The following is a 23,410-nucleotide window of genomic DNA, read 5'->3' as shown; positions in this document are numbered from 1 at the left end:
ATTATCACTTAGTCATTCAAATAACATACAAATTGTGCATTTTGAAAATTGCTTCACCCGTAGAAAGAAATACAATGCCAATATATTTATCAATCAAAACTCATAATAATAGAACACTTTACCTGCACAAGAGTTTATGAGTGGCAGCAGAATTACCAGTTTCCATAGCAACCTCATTTCCACTTTCTAAGGTCAAAAATTTCTCCCATACAATCAGGTGGAAAAAAAAAGTCTATCTTCCAGTCAGTATCTCAAGAGTCTGAAAGAGACAAAATTGTCATGAAATGAAAAGTGTACAAACATGAATATTTTAATAAGCATATATTTGCTGCATATTAATTCAATTTAGTATTAATACTATTATCCAAAATAAACCAACCTAAATGGATGCTTTCTACACATACATTTGTTCTGCAAACTCCAGTAATTTCAGCTCATATTTTCTTAATTTCAATTCACGCCTCAAATATTAGAAAACATTATTTGTCCTAATATCACAAGAAATAAAATGAATATTGTGCTACAAAATTTCTGCAAGAAATCAATTTCTAGCAGTGTTATCTTTCAGGTATGACACATGCTTTTCCTAAGGGGTTACATCATAATTTTCTCTAATTTATTTTGACATTTAAGCTACGTAGTGATAAATGAAATCAAGATAAAGTGTTAGTTTGGCCTTTAGCCCAAAAGAGAAATCTAATAAGAGGTTCATAAAAACTCCTAAACTCATAAAAACTTAGAATAAGCTCAGAATAAACTCATCTATGTCCATGCTCTGTAGCAACTCATGTAGGTTGGCTCAGCAACTAATCTTGACAATTAAGCTCAGTTATTATGAACTCTATGACTGTAAAAGAGTATGGTTGATTGTTTACAAAAACAGCCACTATTTTTGCCTTTATTATTTCTATGACTTTTTATGGTATAATTTTGCAGCTTTTCTATCAAGAGATGTAGTAGGTTACATTTGATAAAACTATTATATATCAAGTAATAAGAGCCTTTGGAAACTTTAACATAGTGGAAACATATTTTATTGAAATCTTAAATATTTTTTGGAAGTGTGTGGAGTTTAAGTGTGATGATAGTAAATAATAAAATTTTTATCAGTTCTCTGATGTATTTTTAAATTTTAAAAATCTTTCATTTCTTTCTGTCATGAGTTCTTTCATCTTAAACCAAAAACATTGATTATATTTAACATTTAAATAAAATTTAAATTAAATGCTTTCCAAATTTAATCAAAGGATAAAAATCACAGGAAGAAAAACAATATTCAGGGGTCAACATATATATTGAGTCAATGTTCTTTCTCAAATGTTCTCATATCTGACATCATCTTTCCAATCCTTTTGACACCATAACCTTTAACACCTTACATAAATTAGATCATATGTTTTATCCATTGATTCATTTATTATATTTTCATAAACATTTATTTATTTGTTTCCTTATATAATTACATTCTTTGCAAGACAATGGGCACTAAGGTGTTAATGGTGAACCTAAATTCCTTCATTTCTACCTTTGAGGTACTGCTGTCTTGTGAGAGACATTTAACGAAAACAGAAAACAAAAACAAAAAAACCTTACACACACAGGTAAATATTTGTGTAGTAAATATGATAATGTTAAAGAAAAATGTAAGATGTATGAGATTTATAGGGTGGAGTTCAATTAGCATTTTTTAGCTGAGGCTTGAAATATGAGTAGCTCTTTGCCAGGCAAACAGTATGTGTACATGGGGTGAAAAGTGAAGAGCTGTAGGGATTACAATAGGTATGAAGGAAGGATGGGACTAGCTTCCTAAACAAAAGAGAGACAGTGTGCCCAGGTCCTATAGCAAGGCTTGAGTTGCATGTTCAAAGATGTGAGAAAGTCCGGTTTGACATTCAGAAGGACTGTGGCATGAGACAAGGTTGGAGAAAGGGAAAGAGGCTGAAATATACAAGACATTTAGGACATGTTAATGCATATGAATGTTGTACTTTCAGATTATAATTGAGAATTTAAAGCAGAACAGAATCAAAATTTACGTTATATCTCTGGCCACCGTGGAGAATGAAAGAGATGGAGTAAAAAGTGGAATTATACAGAGTAATTAAAGGCTACATTTATAGTACAAGAAAGGAATAATGAAGGTTTTAAACAGAGTAGTGGCTTTGAAGATTAAAAAAAAAACAAATGGATGTCTGAATAGTCTTCCTGCCGGAAATCTCCTGTCCCTTCTACTCATTTAAATGTTACATCAAAATTTCCTTCCTAAAACAAAGATTGGTCCAATTATGCCTGTTTATTCAATGGAGAGTTTAATCACTTTCAATTTCACAAACATCCAAAGTCTTTGGAATGATATTCAAGACTATACACAATAGGTTTCTCATCTTCCTTTTCTCACGAGACTAGTACTAAATACTTCCAATCTTGTGACAAAGATCTATTTCCTGTGCACATGCCTTACGTATTATCTCTATATAGATGCATTTAATTACTATAGAATTCCTCCTTAGGATCTGTATCTCTCTAAAAAACTGTACAATGGTAGCATGGCCATAGATATTTGTTTTCACTGGACAGTTTCCATGTATCCAATTGTCATGGCAGAATTATCAATATTATCAATAGACTCTTTTTCTCAAAAGAGCCTCAGTTTATAACATAAATTACATGGTACACTTATTTAATGGATATTCATTATTTTTTAACCAATAATTCTGTCTTCTTCTTGTGATAAAAGGTCTGTGACTTTCTTTTGAGGAACCATCTCCCTATATACCATCAGACAATACAGTCAGGGAGTTATTGCCTCCACCTTCCAGCTGCAGGAACAAGCATATGACCAGGTCACTGTCAATCAGTAATCTATTTCTTTGGCTACAATATTTTGTAAAGAATTCAGCATATTGCTTAATTGAAACCAATGGCAGTTGAAGCCAGGACCTTTGTCAATATTATTAGAAAAAGTGTATACTCTCTCTATTAAGTTATCAAGATATAATAAACCTGTTGATCTGGTATATCTCACAACCATTATCTTGACGAAAGTTTGCAGCCACAGCTAAAAACTTCCAATTCCCCTTCATGGACAGTTTGCTAAGGCTCTATGCCAAATATATCCCTTATTAGGCTTTAATAATCCTGGATTATAGTACACATAGATCCAAATACCATAGATCCCCAAATGTCTAACACCCAGAAACAGTCCCTACTTCCTTGGGCTAGAAAATTATTTAAAATACCCATTCTTCCGGAAACCTGCAAAGCCTAGTCATCTCTATCCCATTTTCCATTTGCAAGCTACCTCCAACAGTCTCAGCTTGCTGTAGTTCTGTTCCTGGGTACAATTTCCTTTGTGGCCTTTGACTAATTTAGAGCTGTAAGAAGCAGAGTTCTGTTTTTTCTATATCTGAGTGTTATTGTGATTTATTCCATCATTCAAGGAACCTATAATCATACCTGGTATTGTAGAATCATGAAACATCTTACCTAAACCCCTGGAATTCTAAGATATGTGAGCCAAGAAGACAAATTTTTGCCTAGTCCTGTTTGTATTTTGTTTTTGTCTCCTTCCGCCTAAGTAATCTGACAAGCACCCCCCACCTTTTTTTTTTATGAGATGGAGTTTCGCTCTTGTTGTCCAGGCTGGAGTACAATGGCACGATCTTGGCTCACTGCAACCTCTGCCTTCTGAGAGCAAGTGATTCTCCTGCCTCAGTCTCCCGAGTAGCTGGGATTACATGTGCATGCCACTATGCCTGGCTACTTTTATATTTTTAGTAGAAACAGGTTTTCACCATGTCGGCCAGGCTGATCTTGAACTCCTGACATCCAGTGATCCATTCATCTTGGCCTCCCAAAGTGCTGGGGTTATAGGCATGAGCCACAGCACCTGGCTCCCTTTATTGTTTATTCCAAATTTATATGAAGTTTCTCTTAAAGATTCTAGAGCAGACTGACACAATATATTTCTCCTAAGGCTTGCACTTATCAAAGGCTCCATTATATTGCCAAGGTTTTTGTACTTTACCTTGATGATAAACACCATGTATAACACTTGCTCATAATACTCGGCGTGGTGTCTAATGCAGAGCTCATAGCTACTCAGTAAGCATGAGCTAGGTTTGTATTTGACAGCTGAACAACCTGGTATTACGGAGAAAAAGGCTACACTGGGAATCTAGAGATTTTGCTTCTACTATTGTCTCTTTCTCTTAACCAGCTGAGTAACATTGAGTGATTCATGTACAATCACAGTGATTGTCAGTTTCCTCCTTTGAAAATGGAAGGGTTTGACTTAGAAGTCACCTTCAAGTTTCTTCCAGCTCTAATATTCTAAGATGATTTGATTCCATCCAGTGCAAAATGTTGCCCTTTATCATCTGATTGCTTATCATCATACTATAATGAGGGCAAAGCCCGAAAGATGTTATATTTGGCATTCCTCTATAATGCTAGCCTGAATAGCTAATACTTATGCATCAGTTGCCATTTGTAAAAGTTTCATTCGTAAAAGTTTAAATGCCTAAGGAAGGAGAATATGCTGGCTCAATGACAACAATGCAGATAAGAAAAGTGTAGTTATTTACTCACAGCAGAATAGAGTAGAAATATTCAGTGAGTGAAATTTATGCTAGTCACTGACATGCAAAATAGCCACAGGAATTAATTCTAGGTTCCTGGAATCCTACAGGTCACTTGAGGCAAAATGGACTAATAAAGGAAAATCAGTATATAAGTCTAACGTAAAGAAACTTCTAGAACTTAAAATGAGTCTCAAAAATGTGTCACCAGCATTTTGTTTTAGATGAGGTCTTTTAAGTGATAATTTGGCCCAGAGTGGTGAGTATCTTGGTTCATAAACTAACTTCTGAGAATATTGTTCTGTTACTAATGGATAAAATTTGTCCCCCAAGACCACGTGTATTTACTTTTTCTTGCATGAAATTTTTCAGTACAAAATTAACAATTTCAAACACTTCAAGAAAACAGTATGTACGGGTCCATAATCCCTTTTCTTGCGATTAAAAAAAAATCTTTGAAAGTTGAAAATTACATGTAAACTTGGTGGCAAAATTTATTTGGTGGCAGAGAATTGTCCCCAAGCAATACACACCAAGCAATGTGTGGTTGCTTAGATCTTTTCACTCAAATTATTATAAATATTGATGTATTCTTCTGCTGAAACAAAGATGTTGGTTGATTAGTGTATTGCTCATTGGGCATATACATACATATATACACACACACACACACACACACAAATTTATATGTATCTTTAATGTACATATCTATCTATAATATGTATATACATGCACATAAAAATACATATAAATTTGTACACACATATCTGTAAGTATATAGAAATGCATATAAATTTGTACACATAAATTTATAAATAAAGAAACATATAAATTTGTACCACATTGCCTTTCTAAAGGCTAAAACAAGGGTCAGCAAACCATAGCCTGTTGACCAAATCTGGCCCTTTGCCTTTTTTTGGTAAATAAAATTTCACTGCAACCCAACATGCCCATTTATTGATGTATTGTCTATGGCTGTTTTTGTGCTACAAAGGCAGGGCTGAATAGTTGCTCCAGAGACCACATGTCTTGCAAAGCTGAAAACATTTATTATCTGACCCTTTCTGGCTTTCGTGCTTCTGGAATTTCTTTTGCTGATCTCTCATTTAATGAATTCTAAACTCTAAGACACATTTGGCTGTGAAGATTTCTGTTAAAGGATTATCCAACTGTATTTCTTTAACTCAATGTATACATACTCAACAAGAATACCATGTATTTAGTAGAAAAAGATGCAATCCTGTATTTTGAAGTAGCTTCAGACTGTGAGCCCTGTCTTTATATGACCTCTTCTCACCATGTTTCACTGACTTGCTTCTGATTCCTGAAGGCAGATGAAAGAACTCAGAAATTATTGCTGTGACAGTGAGGTTATATGCAGTGCTAATTATACTTAAACCAGACAACATTAAGACTTTCTTTGTTTGGTTCGGAATAATCATGTTTTTTTTTTTGTTTGTTTTTTTTTTTTTTTTTAAGGATTGGAAAAGTGTCACTCACTCTATTTCCTGGCTGTAAAACCATTCATTAGTCTATAAATGTGCACAGTTGCCAGGAAACCAGGAATAAATGCAGAAGTCAAATAATGGCTGGACCTCAGGCATCAGGAGAATTCTGGAAGGTGGCTGCCATGTTAAACTTTGGTTTGTCCAGCAGACTTGAGAGACAATGAAAGTCAACCTTAACAGAGATGGCATCTATGTTATTCTCTCATTTATCTTTTACAGAGGAGTTTGCCAGCTTTTTTTTTTTTTTTTTTTTTTTTTAGTGAGAACTAGGTTCAAATTCTTGAATAAAAAGATGGGGTAGATGTGCACTCATAGCTCTGTAATAAGCTTCTGAAAGATGCTCATGAAGGATTGGTACTTCCCAATCTAACTTAGAAGCTACAGAGAATGTCTAAAATAATTTAAGACATCTCTATGGTGGGGGAAAATAGGAAATTATTATTGTCCAATTCTCTCAACATTGTGCTTTTTAATTTCTATAAATACATCTAGGTGACACCGACTTGGACGCTGGAGAATTATGTGCATTAATACATACTGTTTATGGAAATCCTCAGGTCAATTACAAATTATACCTTATTCTTACCTCTTTTGCAGTACATGAAATGATTTTCTCACATTGGCAGCAGGAAAAGTAGAAACTACTACTGAAAGGCTTTGGTTATTGCTGTAAATGCAGGGCAGTAGAATGGTCAATGGAGGATTATTAAAATATTGGGCAGCTTCTCTCTCTAATTGTCTTACTGGTGTTGCTTTAGTTTATCAGGAAATCATTGTTGCAAGTGCGTGACTCCTAATGGGCTTCCTTCTCCCCTTATTTACAGCAACATTGTTTTAACACTAAAGGATTTCATAGTAAAGATCAAGATCAATTTTCAGTTGTCATGTTCATCATCAAAACAAATGTGTGCAGTACTAATTGCCCTTTTGTTTTTAATTGACCAGTTAATTAACTAAACCAGAAAAATTAAAAATCTCAAATTCACTTTCTTCAGGTAGCTCCACAGTTTTATTTCAGTGTGATAAAAATCCATGGCCAGACGGAAGAGAAGATTTTTAATAATTTTTATAACAGATTTCCAACTTTAGCATTCATGAAGTTATTTACTATCAAGGTAAATCAATAATAAATTAAAAAGTGAACTATTTGTGATCTGAGAAAAATATAGTATAGACTAGGAAACCCCACCACCATTAAGTCAGGCAAAGTGGCAAGATAAATTGTGCCATCAAATTCTTTGTTTTCAGAATATAATACTATCGCTTATGATAATTGTTATGCCAAGCTCTCAAAATAGGCAGTCATAATAGATGATAGATTAGTAGAAAGATACAACACAGCGTGTTAATGTGATCATAGAAGAAGCAGTACTGCTTTTCTTAGAGGAGCCATGATTACATGTTAAGTTGTTAACAGCATGAAATAAATGCAAATATGTTTGTTATGGAAATAGTCAGAATAATTTCTACAATTTTTTTTTTTAATCAGAGAAACCAAGCTGTAGATCTTAACTCAGTCATCAAGAGAGTCTCTTTCATATGCCTTTTGCTTGAGGCCATGGAGTCGTACTGAAAGATACTAGTTTGAAGAAATTAGTTTTAAGACTGCTGAAAAATTATATTTTCTTTTATTTATTTATTTATTTATTTATTTTTAGTAGAGACGGGGTTTCATCGTGTTCGCCAGGATGGTCTCGATCTCCTGACCTCGTGATCCGCCTGTCTCGGCCTCCCAAAGTGCTGGGATTACAGGCTTGAGCTACCACGCCCGGCCCAAAAATTATATTTTCAATGAATTTCAGAATTGAAAGAAATTATATGGATAATAGAGGTCAGCTTTCTACTTTCATAGCTGAGGAAACCAAGGCCTAGAGGAGATAAGTAGTTGTCATTATTTACATAAATAGGTGATAGTTAACTAAATATAGTTTAGTTCGTGACCTAGAATGAGACCTGGGACTTGAAGGCAGATCCCTGATTGAGGGTCCCCTCTACTATGTGACCTCTTGATCTGGGACACCGTACACATCACCAAAGCATAGCTCCAGCCTCTGTGTGCACCTGTTTTTCAATCTGCAATGTGCACGTAATTATATCTTATAGAAATGCTCTTTGTATTTATATTAATCAGAATATGAGAATGTAGATGAGTGATGCTGCTATAGCTTTGAGGATTTGTAGTGTTGACTTTCCATTCCTAAAAAGGAGACAAGAAATACTTATTCATTGGGCAAATCTGAGTTTGCTAGACTTTCCACAGTCAGGGAGAATACAACTTGGTATAGTTGTAATACTTTCTCAGAAGGAGAAGTAAGTGGATGATATTGTTAATACAAACTAGAAATGGCCTGTGAAGAAATTCATACTTCTATATTTGAGTCCTTGTGGACCAACAGTAACCTAACTTAATAGGTAGATGTGATTGAAAACCTATCTTAGGAATATGTGCCTATAGCAATAGCTGAACCTTGGCCAATCCCAGCAGCCATGCTTCAACCAGTCATACACTGCTGAGTGTTCAAACTGTGCTCAAATCAGGCAAATGCTAGTCTGTAACCAATCCAGCTGTTTCTGTACCTCACTTCCGATTTTTGTATGTCACTTCCCTTCCATTTTCAGCAGATAAGAAAATTCTATAGTGTGAAGTTGGACCAATATTCGATGTTTGCTTATCTTTTTACACAGTTGCTAAAAATGTGGCATTACTCAGGTTGCATTAATAAATTTGTTTTGATGACGAACTATCCCTGGCATCTCTCCAAATCTGCTGTGATTCTGAGGGTTGCCTCAGAATCAGGGGTTGCCCGATTTTTGAATTGTTCATTGCTCAATTAAAGTCCTTTAAATGTAATTCAGCTGAAGTTTTTTTTTTTTTAAACAATATTTTTAGGGCTTCATGATCTGGGTTAAGTGATTTTAAGGTTGTTCTTGCAAGATGAGGAGCTGGTTAGAAGGGGGTAGAGATTAGGGCATAATAGCTTTAATTTGGTGAGTACAAGAAGGTCAGGCTCTTGATACAGATGGTGATGTTGGTCTTGAAAAGTAAGTTTTATCCTCTAGAAGCAACAATTTCCTGAAGCAAGTAGCTAAATTATTTTTGCTTTCAGTGTTGTTTAATACAGGGAGAGGAAATCATGCTAGTTTCAGCTCTCAGCAATGAATTCAATAATAGAATGCAGGGACTACTTACTAACTACCAAAGCAGAGACTGGGAAATCTTTTCTGTAAAAGACTATAAAGGACTAGACAGCAAATACATCCAGCCTTGTCACTGTTGCACTGTTGCCACTGCTAAACTGTACTATTAGAATGCAAAACTAGTCTTACTCAAGACATAAACAAATGGAACTGGCAGTTTTTGAAAGAAACACTTTATTTACAAAAAACAGGTGAAGAATAATTAATTCATGGCCATAGTTTTCCAACCCCTGGGCTAAAAGTTGGCCTAGCGAGAAGTTTCTAGTGGTAAGTTCTCAGCCCAATCCTATTGAATAGTTGATTAACCTAAGAATCACAGAAAGCTAGAAGAGATAGTGAGTGTATCAGATAGCAGAAATAAGAAATATCTGGAATGAAAATAATGAAGTAGATGCATACATACAAATAGATATACAATTATATAGATAGAATATAGAATACATATACGTAAGTAAAATGGCAAGCAGCAGATTTTCTTTTCAGTGTTTTTGCTTCCTCATATTTTCCAATTTTTTTAAAAAAAACTAAATAAAACAATAATATAGCAAGATCCTATTAAAACAGGAATGTGTGCAAAGTACTTTCTAAAATTTTGTTTTGGGGGAAATATAAATAGACTTATCTGCAAGCAATATTAGAGCAGCAGAGGAAAGATCCCTTTTTGAATGTATTTAGGAAAAAGTGGTCACACTACAGAAAATGTTTCTTTCTCTTCTGTTTTGCTGCAGTTGTCAAATTAAAGAAAAACAAATGAAACAGATCAGTATCAGTCAAAACAGTAAATAAAGATGTTATTTTAATAAGAATATGTACTAAGTAATATATTTAAATTTTAAAAATGACCTGCTTAAATACATTGAGTAGGAGTAGAGTGAGTTAAAGTGGCTTTGCTTCAATTCACGTTTGAAAAAAAAAAGCAGATAAGAAAATTCTATAGTGTGAAGTTGGACCAATATTCGATGTTTGCTTATCCTGTTACACAGTTGCTAAAAATCTGGCATTACTCAGGTTGCATTAATAAAAGCATGGTGGCCAAAACTAGGGAGGTGCTAGTTCCATCCTGACCTGCACTTGTGTAACTACACAGAGGGATTGTGTTCCCTTCTGAGCATCATGGTTTAAGAGGAACTTTGACAAATTGAAATACTCTCCTGGGGAGCAGTGCAAGGATGATGAAGTGGCTGAGAGCCATGACTTATGAGGGTCAGTGAAAAGAAATGAGTATGTTTAGCCTGGGGAAGAGAGGATTTAGCAGGCAGAGGAGAGCCATCTTCAAATATTTGAAGGGCTGTCTTGTGGAAGAAAGATTAAACTTATTATTTGTGTCTCAGGAGAGCAAAACTGGGACCAAATAGTGGACATTTCAGGGCAGCAAATTTCAGCTTAATATCAGCCCTGAGCATTTTAACAAGTAGAATTGTTTAGCCAGTGGTTAAGTGCGCTGGCTTTGAAACCTAAACAGTCTGGAATTCCATTCTTAAAATCTACCAGACACTTAATAGCTTTGTGACTTTAGAATAGGTAAACTGGTTTTCTAAGCCTAGATTACATGATAATTACAACGGAAAAAGTAGCATCTACCTCATGGGGTTCATAAGAGAATTCAATGAGTTTGTACATACAAAGTGCAATGTTTTTTTCCATGAGATGCATAGTGCTCTATGACTAGGAGTAGATAAATGACACCCTTTTTTAGTATATTATAAATAATATTTCTGATCAAGTAGAAGTTCAACTAGATGACTTCTGAAACACTTCTAAACTTGCAGCTCTTTATTACTATATAGGAACAGGATGCTAAAAACCCTCTGATCCAGGGGTCATCAACTGGTACTCTAACAGGTTCTTAAAAAGAATGTTTAAAAATTGGAAAATTATATATAAAAATAAACATTGACTTCTCATTAAATATCTGAAAATTTGGCATCACTAGTCCATATTTCCATGCAGTAAAAATACAACAAAAAGGCATTAACAACCACAAATATCAGGAGTGACTGGCCCTTTAACACAAGCGTTTGCCATAGTTCGGTGGACACCCCCTATTGTCTCACACCTAGTCCCTTCACTCTTTCATATTACCTGCCCAGTCTTGGAAGGCATTGTGTATAGCATCTCTGCACTACACCAGGCAAGCAAGATAGCTGGAAGCAGAGTCGTTTAAGACTGTGTGACAGGATAGAAAAATAAGAGGAGGAAGAGACAGAATGGGATGCCAGGAGGTAGGCTGAAATGGAAAATAATGAGAATAATAGTAATAACAGAATTTATCAAATACTGAACAGAAGGGAGATTCTATGCCAGGAGTTGCATGCACTGCCTCATTTCATCTTCATGCCAGTCAAATAAAGGGTATACAATTATTGCTTTCATTTTACAGGTGAAGAGACTGAAACTGGGAGGAACTAAGTAACTGGACAAAGTGCACACAGCTAATAAGTGGTAGAAAAATCCCTCATTTGACCAGTATCATCATAATTCTAAATCCATATTTTTCATCACAATGGACAGTCTTACAGACTTTACAATTTTGCCCAAAGCTTACTCTGGGAGATTTTGCTCAAATCTGAACATTGAAAAGGAAACATTTCTACTTACTAGAGGTGCAAATCGAGGACTCCCACCCTGAGTTGTTATAAAGCTAGATGGCACTGGGGAAGGGTTCCTACAGTGTGTTTATGGGGCTTAAAAAAAGTACCATGCAGCTAAATAATATGCAAAATTCAAGGCTAAATAAGGCGAAACAGTTTCTTTCCTGCAGGATTTGTGTATCTCTCCAGTGCCAATGTACATTACGGAACTTGAAGACAGGGGTATAGCCTGCACTGTTTCCCAAACTTCCATGATCATGGCGTTCAGTTTTCTGTAGTGCTTTTCCAGCAGCGAACGCTTCCCAGAACACGCTTTGGGAAAGTCCAATCAAGGGGAAAGAGGCATGGACAATAATTACAGAGGTCTCAGAATCCTAACTGTGTCAGTAGCTAACAATGTAGTTTGTGTAAGTCTTAGAACTTCTGTTCTTGGGTTGCCCACTGTAAATATTGTGACAATACTACCTACCACACAGACTGCTCCAAATTTTTTTAGGGTCAATTAATAAAGGATGTAATAGAGCTCTCTAAATTTCAAAGAGCCCAAGGTATCTGTAAGAGATTAACTTACTAAATTTTCTCTGTTTTGTAAAAGTGGTCAGGAAAATTGGGTGAATTTTAACTGCTTTCATGCCAATCAGTGACTCTCTGACCACCCAAGATGGCATAACTTCTTCTATTTTGAGACAGAGTCTCGCTCTGTCGCCCAGGCTGGAGTGCAGTGGTGCAATGGCGGCTCACTGCAACCTCCGCCTCCCAAGTTCAAGCAATTTTCCTGCCTCGGCCTCCCGAGTAGCTGGGATTACCGGCGTTCACCACCATGCCCAGCTAATTTTTGTATTTTTAGTAGAGATGGGGTTTCACCGTGTTGGTCAGACTGATCTTGAACTCCTGATCTCAGGTGATCCACCCACCTCGGCCTCCCACAGTGCTGAGATTATAGGCGTGAGCCACTGCACCCGGCCTCATAACTTCTTTTTAATAATGCATAGAAATGTGAATTTTCTGACCTACCTAGAAAAGAATTATTGAAACTAATATATATAATATATATGTAGTGTATATACAGTGTATTCATATGTGTGTGTGTGTATATATATATATATAGCACAATAAATACACTAAAACTGTGCAGTTCTGAGCTCTCTCCTGAGAAAGAATGCACCTTCTTCCAAGCGTATCCATTAGGAGAAGGAAAGGGGAAAATAATCACAGAGCACTGACAGCTGGATGTACACTGATTCCATTCTGTTCCTGTTGGCTAAGGTTCATGGTCCCCAGCCCCTGGACAATTGGACCTTTTGCCTTCTCTTCCATCAACCCATCCCCTGATATGTGCTCCCATTGGCAATCCTGACCTCACAGAAACAGGAGTCGCCTTGGGAGGAAAATGTGGTTGCCTGTCAACAGTGATGCTGCAAAACTCTGGGAAATTTCTCTGCAATAGAGAGGCAAGAATTTTGAAATAATAAAAATAAAAAAGAGTGAGAAATAGTGTTACCCATTTGGGAACAGGAAATGCTATTTCATCTCAGTATCTTAGGTGCCCTGGCTTTTAGAAATTGCAGAAACTTAAATCAGGCATTACTTTGTTGAGGGTGGGTTATTTTTGCAAAATATATGACTGCTGAGCAGAAATACTTTGTGGTATGGGGCCTGGGGGTCCAACCTCATTCTTCAGCCCTTTGCAAATTGTATCCAAAGGAGATACAATTTGCAGGCAAAGAAATTCACCCACTGACCTCATGATACATTTCTCCAAGGGCAGGGGATTAAAATATTATCTAAGATTTCTCAACACTGCTTGTGTGCTTCCTGCATTCTTACTAACAGCAGACATTGCCACCTTCTAACATCTGGAATTCATGTTTATATAAATAGTACCCTGCTTTTGTAAATTGATTTATAATGTGAAAGATGCTTTCTTAAATAAATTGTCTCATTTGATTTTTTAAACCACCCAGAAAACAAACAAACAAACAAACAAAAAAAAAAAAACTGAGGTTCAGGGAGATTAACTAACTTTCCTGTAACCACAGAGGATAAATTCTTCATATTCTTTTGAAAGCATTGTTTTACATTTTGTACCCTGTAAACGTAGGTGACTTGGGACAAAACTATGATCTTAATTTGTATCCAGGTCTAGGCAAGAGTATCATGGGCTATAGCAGTGTGGAGGGGATTATGTCAGGATGCTAAAAAATCACACTTACAGGGAAGAAAAAGTACCTTCTGCAGAGCTTCCCCAAGGGCTTAGGTTAACTAGCTCAGTGGAAAGAATACTGGGCCAGGAATTCAAAGGACTCTGTGACAGTCCTACTACTTATCATCAGCAACATTAGTTGAGTAAATGGAGCAACAACTCTGGTCTCAGATTTCCAAATTGAGATGGGAGAGCAGGCAACTCAATAAAGACAAGTGTAAAAGTCGAGACGCTATGGTCAAAAGGAGGAGGCCGACTTCCAAGTAATATAACACTACTTCAAGTAATGGACCAAAAGCACATTGATGTTATACGGTCAATCTGGGCCTTGTACCCAGATCTTTTGACTTCACAATGAGTGGTCTTTCCATATTATTTACAGGAAGCACAGTATTATTGTTAGCTACCTGGATATATGTATTTGGAATTAGTCTGAAAAAAAAAATTAATTCGCCTACAGCACAGGAGGCAGATTGATTGTGAAGGTACTTTTGAGAAAACATCCAGGAAGGGAAGGGCTGTAGTGAGATCCACAGCAGGGTGTTGCTCTAGATACTGCCTTTGCTTCAGTCTTGATGGCGACCAGTCAGATTTAGAGGATTCAAGGAAGGAAAGAAAAACATGAGAATACATGTTTCCCTAACAGTCATCCTTTTTCCCTGCATGATGTAATCAGAAGTCCCAATTCTAGGGCATAGCCACCAACATAATCTAGGAGTTTATTTTGCCCGGCCCTGAGCTCACATATGCAAGACAGCATTGACTTTGTCAGTCTCCCCGTGTCTGTAGGAAAATGGAAAAGAAAACAAAGTCACTGACTGGCTCCATGAGCTCCTCAAGAGAGGGCAGTCACAGCTGAGTCCATGCTATATAGCCAGGCTGCCAGTGTTTAAATCTGGCCTGTGCCTCTCACTAGGTGAAAGATTTGTGTGGGTTACTTAACTCTTCTGTGCCTTAGTTTCCTCATCAGTAAAATGGGGCTAATAATGGTAGCTACTTTCCACATTTAAGGCGAAGATAAGTTTATTTATATAAACTGCTTAGAACAATATTTTATAGGCAGTCTGCACTCAATACCTACTAGCTGCTATTATTATTATTACTACAAAAGTAAGTTCAAAACAACCAAATTGAAAAGATCAGTTTATTTGAAGAATGTCTTATCTTTGTTTATGTTGGTCCATCTCCTTGGAATTCTCTAATTTTATCATTGTCAAGATTCAATGACCTTATTCTACGAAAATTTTCATTAAACCTTCATTTAAAAGTACTTCCACTTTCCTTTCAACTTCTAATTGATTTATCTTTAATAAATGAATAAATAAAATATTTGTGGCATGTATCCTTTTACGACATATTGCTTGGTGTATTTTTCAGGATCTTGTGTATGTGTCCTTATATACGCGATGCATTAAATAATATTCATTCAGTGAATGAGTGGGTGATTGGTTGGTACGTACGAGTGCCTTAAATGTATTTCAGGGATATTATAGAAAAAGCCTCTCAGAAGCAATAATGATTTTGATTTATTGTTCTTCTTGTTATCTTGATAGAATTCAGTACAGTCTCCTTGAAAACAGATACATACGACTTTTTAAAATAAGGGGAATGAAGAAAACCAAGCAGGTTTAAGCTGAACTAACTGTCATCAAGTGACTGTTATTCAAACACTCTAGAAGAGGGAAAGAAGTGAAATTCTTTCTGCAGTAAAGTGACCCCCAGCAAGGATGATATATCATCCACCTATATCTTCACTTTTTTTTTTTTTTTTTTTTTTTTAGACAGAGTTTCCCTGTGTTATCCAGGCTGAAGTGCAGTAGTGGGATCACAGCTCACTCTAACCTTGAAATCCTGGGTTCAAATGATCTCCTGCCCCAAACAGGGTCTCGCTATGTTGCCCAGGCTGTTCTGAAACTCCTTGTCTCAAATGATTCTCCTGCCTCAGCTTCTCAAAGAGCTGGGATCGCAGGATTGAACCACCATACCCAGCCCACATTTCAAAAAACATATAGCTCTGGTGTGTCATCAATGAGACAACTGATTTTTATGACACCAGAGTAGGCACATCTCTAGAAAGAAAAAATATTTTGTAATCTGTATGTAAACTCTAAACTTGGCATAAACTTGACCTCCCAAATATAAAGTGATACTTGAGCACATCCCATTTTTGACTTAGTGGTTGCAAACAGATTTTTTAAAAATATGAGTTTGAAAAAGTATTGATCATATTGCAAGATGTTATTCAGAGGTTTTAGAGTAAAAGAAACATAAGCAGAGTTACATATTTTAGAAGCATCAGGCTCAATCTGCTTGTCAATTCCCAGAACATACTAGTTTTTCAGATGATGTACGCATATAAATAAACTAAATGCATATAGAAAAGCACATATATCTTTTCTTTCCAAATTGCTTTCCTTCACTCTACCCGACATAAACTCCCTGACGTCCTGGCCAGAGTGGTATTTTTGGCACAATATTGTTCCTGATTTCTCAGTTGCCTCCTGGGGACCTGCCTTTCAAACATCTAATGTGAATTTTCTCATGAATGCCAATGATAGATCGCTACATTTTTCCTTCGAACTTTCCATCCCCCAGGCACTCCAAGTACTCTGTGACTACTTTCAAGATATTCATAACAAGGTGAATAGCAATTACTTGTAATAGAAGATAGAAAAGGCAAAGGGCATTTTTATTGGTTCTAGGAAGATTTATCTACATTGATACAGCATTTACTGAAAAATTCTCATCACCCCAGAGTATGATGAATGACCACCTCTGTCTCAGTTCTATCCCTGGAGGTTCCCAGGTGCTAACTGCCTTGAGGTCTTCCTTGCCACACAGAGAAGTTAGTCTCCATTCATTCTTGTGTGTCAACTTCACTTGAGTTTAGTGAGCAGTGAACACTTTATTCACTCCCAATTCAAATCAAAATAAGGGTTTAATTTGCTTCCCTGTCTTCTGGGGCTAATCTCCATTCATTGAACACTCATACTCCCATTAACTCAAGGAGAACAACCCCCTAAGCAGCCTTTGAATGAGGCACTGAAGGACTAATTGTTCCTTTGGAAGCTTGCATATAGCTCCTGCTGGAATCAATGAGTACCTCCCTTTGTGTATCCTGCATTCCAGGGCAGAACTGAGTATAAGACATGATTTTATGTGACTAGTCATGAATAATTAACACCCCACTTACTTCTCTGAGCTCAGCACTACATTTCCAGAATGAATATCATAGCGCTTGGTGTACCCTGCAGACCTACCATTTGCAGGTGGAATACCAGGACGTCAACTCCTGCTAAGTGTTAGGAACTTTTATCACATAGCAGGTATCAGAGCAGACCTTAGCAGAAGCCCGCTTTATGAAACGTCTCCAGGGTCTGCCTGTTATTTCAATGGGCCAACCTGATAGCTGTGAGAAAGAGTTCTCAGTTACTTTGCTATTCTTAATATTCCATGATTTCATCTATGTTATTTACACTCAAAGAATCTCTGGAGACAAAGTACAGTAATAAGTAAATTCCATCTTAATTTATAAATGATTCACTTCTTACAACACTTAGTTGAATTCCATTTCTAGCAGTTGTTATAAACCAGGTTGAAGAAAGACAAATGGTTCCTATTTTGATACAGACAGGCAGAAGCTTTCTTGTCTGCACGTGCGCATATTTTTTTGTACATGTGAATTGATTTACTGATCAAACATTATTGTCTTGATTTGAGTTCCCCCCAAAGTAAATTCTGAATCAAGGATTTGAATGCAATTTTTGTTGGGATCCCAAGAAACATTGGCAGGATAGTGGGTTACTCAGAAAGATAATGAAGCCAATGAAGGTTTGTTATCAAGCCATTTGGCAGTGACATCAACTGGATCTCAGTTCCTCTGGGGACCACTGGAAGGCAGTGCAGAACAATGCTCAGGAACTCAACAATGGGGCTAGAAAGATGGGTATTTATCAGTTCCCCATCTATAATTGCTTGAGAGTTGCTCTGGGGAGCATTAACTCTCAGGCACTTCTGTCTTTTCTTGCTTGGAGGAAAGCATGCTTCCTAGGCCAGAAAATAGCCTTCAGTCAGGGATCGTTAGTTGGGTTTTCACCATGTTATCTTTCAGGGTTACAGTGGCAAATCCTAGGGGTGAAGGGAGTGAGGGTAGGAGATTCACTAAGGGCATAGACAGCGTCTGCTACAATGATTAAACACCTGCCATGTTTTAGATATAGGATTAGAAATTGGCCTGGAAATATAGTCAGTGTATTGTGTAAAGATTGGACTTTGGCAAGGATTTTTATTACTAGAATACCAAGCTTATCACCCCTAATCAATCTTCTTGTTTTGCAATCGGCTTTTTCATTAAGTAGGGAGAATATAGAGAAGACAGGGCTTTTAATAGATAAGTCACACTAAAAATTAAAGATTTGCTTTTTAAACTCAACATTAAAAATATACCTAGATTTACCTATGTATGTATGTATGTATCTATTCAAAAGGATATTACTTTATACAAGTCTTGATAAACTGTTTTTAAAAAACAAACTATTTTATACAAATGAATAGAGTCTTGATGTAGTTTTCAAAAACATGACTTGAGACTTGAAATCAATAACTATTGATAAATACATAGAAATTCATATTTAAATTCATGTACAATTCACATACATTTAACTTTCACTTATAGACATGTGCCTCCAGCAGATGTCATGTAGGAAGTGTTGGATATACCAACATTGATGCTGGAAACTTGCTGGAGTTCTGGAAAACATCTTATATTTATATAGCATTTTGCATATTAGAATGCATTGCACATTCATATTTATCTTTAATCTCCAAAATAAGTGTGAGAAAGGCATTATTATTCACATTTTACAAAAAAATGCAAAGTGACTGTGCAGAAACTCGGGTAATTCACTGTAGGTAACAAAACAAGAAAGGGCAAAGCCAAATATCAGCCCAAACCTTTCCCCAGCCTGTACCTATATGCATGAAGACCATACAATTTCTGCTATTTCACTTGGAACTTTTGGTCACACCAACAGGACCAAATTTCTCAACTCGTCTGGGAATGAAGGATTGCCCAGATGCAATACTTTGAGTGCTATAATCAGGACGACCACAGGCAAAAAGGGAAGGTGGAGCCCTCTAACTTGCACTTAAAATATGCACGTAATCTTGGCAGCATATGCTGCAGTTTTTGGTGATCATACTGTTATATAGATGTTCTCTAAAGTTATAGTTCCATAATAGCATGCTTCTGATCTCTTAAGATTGATTAAATTCTATAACTTTCTTTTTAAGCCAATCTATTTCTTCCTAAATAGTTCCCAAGCATAGCATTAGCTACATTAGTATTCTAATACCCTTTCTTGAATATATTTTACTCATTTTTCCCTTCTATGTATTTACATAAACACTAAAAAGAAAAATTATGCAAACAAAAGAAGGCGTATGTCTAGTTGTTCCAATATTGAAGTGAAGATTAGTGAAGATAAGAAATAAAAAAGTTACCTATCCAAAATAGTTTTATGGAACTTAATAATACTTAGAAAGCTTGAATTATTAAAAGTCCAATATCTTTCAATTTATAATCTAAATATATTTGGGTTGCTAAAGAGGAAATTGGAAGTTCTAATGTCATCTGTTTAAAAACTTTAGAAACAAACAGCTAACACAAGCACGTTGCTCTGTAAATAAATATGTGCAGCATCTGCAGGAGGCTTTTGGCATTCGAAAGCAAAAGGAAAATAGAATAGGTGAATAGTTAGTAACTTTATCTCTCTAAAACCAGCACAACTATGTTCTTAGTTTCTAAACTCAATGATCCCATCACTCCAGGCTTCTCTAGATAATCGTTGATTTATATGCTTAAATGTTCGTTCAAGTACTATGGCCAATTTTCTGTGTGATTTCTGGAATGTACTTTGCTTGACTGAATGTTAGCTCTTTGACAAATTGTGGAGTGGGGAGGCAGTTGGACTAGGTGATCTTCAAATTGTGCACAGGATAAATTAGTGATCTTGACCAGAAAACAAAGAACACTATAGCTGTTACCTGGTTAATAGAGAAGCACAAGGTGGGATGAGACTTCACTCCCTCTAGGTCTCACATGTCATCCTCAGGGTATCATTAGATATGAGAATTAAGGTCTCAAAGTGGACATTATGTAACAAGATGTCAAAATCACATTTATGATGCAGAAGTAATATTGAAGGTCATGGTCTGCAAAATTATATTTGGAGATGGAAGAAAGATGACAATTTTAAAAGGATGAGGTAAAAGAGCCAAATTTAGTTAGATCTATGTCTCCGTAATTCCACAATAAGTGAATGAAACCCGCTAAGGTGGGAGCTTCAAGTAGCAAAAGGGAAGCCAATTGTGTAATTCTAGTTGGTATGCACTTAATTCAGAAAAATTTTTGTAGACAGCCATTCCCTAATACAAAACTTTGACACTGTAGGTCCTAAAGAGTGTGCTCACTCAATTTAAAAGGCATATCCTTTTGTTTCTATCTCTCATAGGCTTCTTTTCCCCTTGAACAATCTGTGTTTCATGTATATATACACCCACACACAATTGAAAAGCTGTATCAGATATTAGAAAATATTACGTCAACTGTTGCTTTGGCCTAACAGGCGGCCTGAAAATTTTGGAAAAAAATAGAAAAGACCCTCCAGCTATATTTACATTGTGTTTTCTCAGTGTGCAAAACTTCAATCAACAAAATATATTTAATGTCTAGAATACATATCAATGTAACAGATTCAGAAAGTAAAAATTCAACCCACCTATTATTTTTGTATATAAGACATGGAACTGGTTTATTGACTTCACAGACTTCTGGTTGTGTTGGTTGAATCAAATTATTGGCTAGTGTTACCATTCATGGCTTTTGCTGAATCTCATTATCATAGAGGAATACAATATAATCACTTTGAGAGGTCTATGTGTTTACATATAATTCTGACAGCAGCTATCAGTGCAGATAAATTTGACTAGGTAACTTTAAACTTAAAGACTTTATGTAATTAAAAATGGATTTTACTTACAGTACCTGAAGCATCAAACTTATCAAATATTTATCCTTGTGTCCATTATGTAATACTATTGTTGGTATACACTAGTAACATATATACAAAGTTGCATTTCCAAATAAATTAATTTTTTCCTGTCTGTGGTGATTGCGTGATTATTATTAAACTATGCTAGAAAGTGCCTTTGAAGCAACCCTATTTCCACATCCCTTAGTAGGGAAAAACAGGCATTTTCAACATTTCTATTTTGTTTGTAAATGAATTAGCAAACACTTTTATAGAAGCATGTGTAAATTATATGTAGCACATATACAATATATAAAAGCTAAATTTACTTTTGCATAATTTGTATTATATAATATTTGTATATAATGTACATATGTATGCAGATATCTATATATAACTTAGGATGTTGAGGTTCCATTGACCTGGTGATGACATCTTCAGAATATCAGGAGATAATATGAAGCACCAGTGGGAAATGTGTTAACTCTCCAGATGACTTTCTTTCTATCTTTTCTTCAGTCACGTAGGAAGTTCCTTGGTGATGTTGGAAGAATCATGTTGAAGAGACACAGAAAGTAACTCTGACTGTAAAGATTATGACTTTCTCTTCTCTTCAGGCTTGGCTCAAGGCATTGTTTCCAGTCAATAAAATGTAGTGTCTACAGCCAAAAAAGCTCATTTGACAAATATTGATTGATGAGTGTGTTAAGAGCTCTTCATATCAGTGACACAAAATTGAACAAGGGAAACATGCTCACTGCCATGATGGAGCTCTTATTCTAAAGATGGTGGTGACAGACAATACGAAAATAGGCAGAGTTACAATTAACAAAGACTGCGATAAGTATGAAGAGGGAAGTAAATGCGGTAATAAGACAGTGACCTGAGGTATAACGAGATTGGGAATCATTGCCGCTGCTTTAGATAAATTGACTGGAAAAGGTCAAATCTCTGAAAATTCTCCGAGCCAAATAGACTCTCGCCATCTACATGGCAAGATAAAGGGAGGAAATTAGAGAATCTGGTTTGTCTTAACCAGTAGAATAATATTTATTTTAATATGCATCTATAATTAGGACACATTCAAATGCATGTATATACATGTTTTTGAAAATCATGCACTGATTCAACTTTCTGTATAACTCTCCATTTTCCAATGAGGAATGGAGGCTTAGAAAGCCTTCAAGGAAAATAAGCTAGTAAAACCAGCAACTTTCTCAAAATCAGTCATCGATTTAAATATTTAGACAATCATATGAGAAAGATAAAAATACTCTGGGGTACACAATATTGCTTGAGAAGATTCTTAGGCCTAAGAGAATACCTACGATTCTAGGGTGTTTTGGAGTGTAGTTAATGGTGGAAAGAGGGAATAGAATTTGAAAAATCCTGTGAAATATAAATCCAAACTAAAGCCAAATTGAAATTAAAAGCAAACTGAAAACTACAATGCCCGAAAGGCAGAATATTACCTAGTTCACCATCATAACATGAAGTTGGCTTTTGTCTCAAATCTTTTCTCCTAAGATGATACTATCTCAGTGTGTCTGGGGTTGTCAAATCACCATTAGAATATACCACCAGTACTTTGATTAGATTAAGTGGAAAGCTAAGCTTTAATTTACAGAAATTCACATCACAGCCAACTCTTACTTGAAACACGTCTAGCCCATAAAGCAGCACTAAAACTTGGTGCATCTAGTAGCTGACACTATGACTTATTTTTTAATATTTGTTAAGGGCAATAAGTAGGAACCAGTTCTTATATCATTTTACAAGCTGAATGGCTGGTTAATAGTCATTTTTATTCTGACCTGGTTTGAACCTACTCACATTGCCTAAGGCATTTGACTGTGTGCAGATTACATTTTGTTTCTTTCTTCAGAAATTGGGCACTGCCAGGGAACACCAGCAATTCCTTGGAAATCATGTTCCAAGTCCATTGATGTAAAAGGCTAAAATGAACTGCTTTCTTTCGTCCCAAATTTCCCTTCCAAATTTTGCTTATGTATCTGATAATTTATTCAAGATATAGTTTTTAAAATTCACACTGTAAAGTTTTGGGTCTGTGTCTCAGTCTGCACAGATACTGAATCAAACATTTGAGAATTTTTAAAAAATCAGATATAGTTTTAGTCAATTATGGCTGAGGCAGATAAGATTTAGATAACTAAAATAAAAATATTTCAATTGGTTATTTCTGTTTCTCAGGCATATCTGAGGTGTACACACATAAAACATTAACATATTTCTTAACTACCACATTTCCTGCACGTTCCAGATACAGAAAAAGTTAGGC

At 35.8% G+C, this 23,410-nt stretch overlaps 1 protein-coding gene across 7 annotated transcripts in view; it reads right to left on the bottom strand.

Annotated features, from left to right (window-relative positions):
- LOC105479608 (contactin 6) overlaps positions 1-23,410 on the bottom strand; it is a 307,236-nt gene that overhangs the window by 248,779 nt on the left and 35,047 nt on the right. For 6 of the 7 annotated variants that reach the window (XM_011737630.3, XM_011737629.3, XM_011737633.3 and 3 more), the window contains exon 2: positions 123-259. In XM_011737630.3, the coding sequence (XP_011735932.2) occupies positions 123-177 (55 nt within the window). In that variant the 5' untranslated portion in view covers positions 178-259. Of the gene's footprint in view, positions 1-122; positions 260-23,410 lie in introns of those variants that run through there. The other variant, XM_071092094.1, reaches the window with a different exon arrangement.

This window comes from Macaca nemestrina, chromosome 2 (assembly GCF_043159975.1).
Source record: "Macaca nemestrina isolate mMacNem1 chromosome 2, mMacNem.hap1, whole genome shotgun sequence".
Lineage (NCBI taxonomy): Eukaryota > Metazoa > Chordata > Mammalia > Primates > Cercopithecidae > Macaca > Macaca nemestrina.
The sequence above is the reverse complement of the archived record's forward strand: the minus strand, read 5'-3'. Positions and strand labels throughout refer to the sequence as shown.